This window comes from Perca fluviatilis, chromosome 13 (genome assembly GCF_010015445.1).
Source record: "Perca fluviatilis chromosome 13, GENO_Pfluv_1.0, whole genome shotgun sequence".
Lineage (NCBI taxonomy): Eukaryota > Metazoa > Chordata > Actinopteri > Perciformes > Percidae > Perca > Perca fluviatilis.
In genome coordinates, this window is record NC_053124.1 from 26,596,400 (window position 1) to 26,601,693 (window position 5,294).

General features: G+C 37.3%; 1 protein-coding gene across 1 annotated transcript; it reads left to right on the top strand.

Moving 5' to 3' along the window:
• The first annotated feature begins 966 nt into the window (after window positions 1-966).
• Window positions 967-4,041, top strand: ndufs5 (NADH:ubiquinone oxidoreductase subunit S5). Its single transcript, XM_039819275.1, has 3 exons — window positions 967-1,093; window positions 2,206-2,426; window positions 3,835-4,041. The coding sequence occupies exons 2-3, from the start codon at window positions 2,211-2,213 to the stop codon at window positions 3,937-3,939; spliced, it is 321 nt and encodes a 106-aa protein (XP_039675209.1). The 5' UTR covers window positions 967-1,093; window positions 2,206-2,210; the 3' UTR covers window positions 3,940-4,041.
• The last annotated feature ends 1,253 nt before the right edge of the window (window positions 4,042-5,294 follow it).

The following is a 5,294-nucleotide window of genomic DNA, read 5'->3' on the forward strand; positions in this document are numbered from 1 at the left end:
AGAAAAACTCAATTTGAGTTGCTTTTGGCCGCTTTCGCATTGTTTATTTAGAAATTTAAACTTGCAGTATGTTGAGGAAGAATATATAGTATGTGTTCAAATTAAACAATACTGTTCCCACATTTGTCCATAAAGACACACCTTTCAAAAAAAATCCATCTCAAGTTTGAAGTTTTGGCAATCCAAACAACACATACAATTAATACAAGGAAATAAGGAGGTGAATATACGCTAGCCAAGTCATTTGTAATGTAATCGACTTACAAGTCCAACAACTAATTATGCAGAGTGGGTGGCTCGAGCAGGATGACAGTGAAATATTTATACATAACAAAAGAGCATGTTTGTACAGGAGGAATGAGCATAGACCGACGGGGGAGAGCATTATTACTGGTTTTAGATATACAGGTTTCACACATTATAAAATATGAAAACACCCAACAGGAGTGTGAGCACCCTGCAACGTGTGAGTTTGGAATGAGGTTTATACTGTATAATGAGGAGCAGAGAATCTTTCCATTTAAAGCTACTTATACTTATACTCCACTTTTTACCCAACTACATTTATTTGATCAATTTAGTTACTAGTTACTTTACAGATTCAGATTACTGTATTAATGTAAAATATTATCAATAAATAAAATATTATATATTATTACAGATTAAGGTACACAGCAGTTTCTATAGTAATTACAATAAATCCCCAACTTCACCATGTGCATTTAAGTGATACTACATTAATCTATCAACAATTATTATAATCAAATATGATAAACTGTATATTCTGAAATGGGCCATTCTGCATGATGAGTAGCCTGCTTTTCCTTTTGGTACTTCAAGTCTATTTTGATGAATGCAGGGCGTTTACTTGTAATTATTAGTAAACTGTGGTATTGCTACTTCTTCCACCAATGTTCAATTGTAGTAGTAGAATATTCACTGAATATTTAACCCAGTAGGTGGCGGTAATGCTCAGACAACACATTCGCGTATCTTCACGACACAGCCTCTCATTTTACGGCCGTGTTTTGGTCAGCCGTAAATCGTAACGCGTGGAGTCGGAGGAAGGTTAAATTAAAACCTACAAAACACGGTAAATACATGTATTTTTTGTTATATGACGCTCCTTCAACAGCGCGTTACTTATATCGACTCAGTGTAGAGTATATTTAGTGTTTTAAAATAGCACCAGTTTGTAAATAGTGTAAAAGGAGAGCGGCCTGTGGTTAGCATGAACAAGCTGTCATTGAAGGAGACTCGGGATCTGACACGTTAGTGTAAATGATAACAAACAACAACTAACAAAGATCTGGTCAGAGGACAGATTTGTAGAAATAGTTTTAGTTAAAGTGTACATATATTGACTCAAATGACAGACATAAAGCTTTCACATTGGGGTGTTTTTACAGAGAAAGCTAGCCAGCTATCTAACTAACTAGCTAGCTACCTCCAGTTAGCTGGCTAATGGTAAGGTTAACTAACGTTAGGCTTTAGTTGAGCAAAAGCTCACTTCAGTTAGTGGTGCAAAACAAAAAAATGAACATAAGGTGCAAAATACAATACACAAACAGGTACAGAACAATATACAAGACACACGCGTAACGTTAGTGCAATACAGGTAACGTTAACGTTAGTGTAAATAAATGTAAACAAATAGAAAGTGGCATTTTTTATTCACTGATGATATTTATGTAATATATCATAATTTACCATAATATACCATGCTATGCTAATATGTTCTGGGTTTTTGCATCATATTCTATATATAATACATCTTTATATTAATAGAGACAAACACTAAGTACCATTACTTCTCACCAGTCTGGTATAGACTTGCTGACTCTGCTCTGACTCTGCTGCTATTAACCACATCACTGTCACTTTACGTTGTAATATATCTCCATATGCTGTATAGTTTTCTATTTTTTTCTATTCTTATTTTAGTTTAGTTTTCTATATAACGCCTAAACTAGTATATCAACTATAACCCAGTTGGGAAAGGCTGCGGCTGCCTGTCCCTGGTTTAAAATCAATCGTTCTGCCTCTCTTCCAAACAAATAGCATTATGTAGTTAGCCATAATGTGCTTTATTTCATGCGAGGATTCAATCAGACCAGTTGTCAAATGGCATCTCTAGTGCCAGTTTCTCTCTATTGTGCCTCCCCCTAATCTGCGTGTCTTCTCCACTACATCCTCCTTCATTAGCAATCATGCCGTTTGTGGACCTTCAGTCACGGCTTGGTATTAACCTGGACAGCTGGCTGCTGCTGCAGAGCGGACACCAGCCCAATAAGAGGGCGGCGCGCTGCCACGCCTTTGAGAAGGAGTGGATTGAATGTGCCCACGACATCGGGCAGACCCGCGCCAAGAAGGAGTGCCAGCTGGAGTTTGAGGACTTCTACGAGTGCATGCACAGGCAGAAGACGGTAAGAGTCTGGGGGATGACTTTTAAAGTATTTTTGAATAGGAGTGTTGACTGCTGGGTCCCAGTTTAAGAAACTGCAGAGCCATGATCATTTTTGCTATGTTAGGTGTTGTGTCCTTTTTGCATATTGGAACTGAGCTCACTCACTATAATGTGCCACTGCAGTGGAAACATGAATCAATATGCCAGCAGGCAGTGAAAGTTAATGCTGTGAACACAACTGGGACAACTATTCTTTGCAGCACTGTTTGATAATGTGACTTTTTGTTTAATGATCCGTCTTTCACTTATTGACCCGCTATGATATAAACATGATGTTAGATCGAAAGGGAAAAAAATGAATATTCACTTTTTCTACATTTGATTGTTTTACAACACCATCACTCAAGAGTTTGTCTGCATCATTTTCTGCAGATAATGTAAGCATGATGCTTACCAAATCTAAGCCTGTTTGCTAAATGTTATTCCTTCAATCTCAAAGATGAATCTTCCAGCACCTAAATTGCCTAGACCTTTCTCATAAACTCTAGAAATTATTAGATAGTAAGTGAACCCTTATATGGCTTTAATATCTACCATTTCTGCAACATTAAACTGTCTGATTCTTGCATAGAGTTTGGCGTGATGGATTGTAGGGAGGAAGGGAAGACAGCATGTATCAAGCAGGAATAAAAAACAGTTAATGAAGGTAAAAATTACTAGAAATTAATAACAGAAGTGTAAATAGCACCCACGTCTTATTCTTTAAATAGTGTCAGAGTTAAACTGAGGTCTTGATGGCTGTGTGTGTCAGCAGAGGAGAGACAGACAGATGCACTGCCCGCTCACTGTGAATGTGCCGCAGCAGCAGGAACTTCCTCGCCTCGATCCAGACGCCTTGATTTGCTCTCTAGCCACGTCTCATTCTTTCAGAACATGATGGAGATGAAGTGCTGATTTAAGAGGAATGTCAGCCAAGACAACTTCAGAGTCTGACATGAATCTCACATCAAGATGTATTAAGCTTGAAATGTTATTTGTTGAACAGCTATATGTAGCTTTTTAACATCAGAGTTGCAGAGAACAAGACCATATCTGATAAGACTGCATCTCTGCTGGATTCTTTCATTTTGAGCAACCGAAAATGATTTGGACAAACATCTGCATGTTAACAGCACAGAACTGAGGTAGGGAGCTGTTCTTCTAGTTCGTCCGTGTCTCTCAACTTCACATGGCGAAAGGAGTAAAAGATGATGTTAAAATCACTGCTATCTTTGGCTTTAATCCTCCTTGGCTTAGGCAAAGGGAAACAAAAAGGTGAAGGGATGCAGAACGTTCAGTTTAATTATTTTAGTATTTTCCTTTTCTCTCACTGGATCTCCATCCTGTTCTTCCTCCACTCTAACCTCTTCTTCTCTTCCTCCCTGCAGCACCAGAGGCTGCAAGCGATCCGTCAGCAGCGTGACAAGATGATGAAGGAGGGCACCTACACGCCGCCACCCTGCCACTCAGGCAAGGCCGACGAGTCCCCATGAGGGAACACGCAACTGTCCGCAGTTCTGTTCTTGTTTATAAATCCGATATCATTATTCCCTGTTCGCCTGTACAAGTTTGCAAATAAATGCTATCATTGAATATCTTCTTGTCTTTTCCTTCCCCGTCTTCTTTTTCTCTCTTTTTACTGTGCACTGAGATGTGTGCAGAAGCCAAGAATGAAAACATTTACTGTCAGAATTTATAGGGTTATAACTGTCGTACATATCTCAGTACTTCCAAATACTTTTCTTAATAAGTAAAAAAAATAAGTTGAGTCATTTGCTGTGACGTGATTCTGTCAGAAGTTCGCTGATTGCCTTGGGAGAAAGATTATAACTATAAAATAAGGTTTACACAAAACTCAAAGTCAAACCAAAAACTGGTGGAAAGTAACTAAGTACATTTACTCAAGTACTGTTCTTACTTGAAATTTGAAGTACTTGTGCTTTACTCAAGTGTTTCCATTGTCTGCTCCTTTATACTGTACTTCTACTCCACTATATTTCAGAGGAAAATATTTTACTTTTTACTCCCCTATATTTATATATGGGAACAATACTTATTAGTTAATTTACAAATGAAGATTTTTTACATTGAATAAAATGTAATGATTAAACTACCAACACTATGTAAAGTACTTACAATTCGCTTCACCTTGGCAGTACCATTAAAACGCTGCTCACACATAACTGCATCAGTAATTATAATCTAATAAAATGTATAGTATAGCCATAGTGTAGCCATTTTTCCACACTGAGTATTTTGCTTTTGATACTTACAGTAAAGTACATTTTGTTAATAATACATACTTTTACATGTGTAAGATTTGATATAGTACTTGTAATGGAGTATTTTTACAGTGCTACTTTTAAGCAAATATCACGTAATCTAAATGCTTCTTCACTACAAAAAACAATATAGAAATACTGTGTATAACTTTTGTATAAAGATTAGCAGACACAACTTAATGGTGTGAAAATCTTTTTGTTGGTACTTTTATTTGAATGATTTTAACATTTTAAAGATGTTGAATCATTCTATGCTGTTTCATGTGTTAGCCTAATGTGGACTGTAGGCTGTTGCTAATTATTGGCCCGATTAGTGAAGCGATAAACTCAAAATGTCCCATTCTTCTTGATTATGAAAAAAGGCCAGCGGATAATGGAAACCAGTCAGCCTGTTTGTGATGACACAAAGCAAATACATTTCGCATCAACTTTTTGCTCAATAACGTCACCACAGCTGGTTAAATGGCCGCTGGTGTAGTGATTTAATGTCCTTCCATCAGCTGTGGTCGTCATATATTGTGTTCAGCTGTGCCTCTGCTGTAAATGGAAGTGTAACTGCAGTCCAT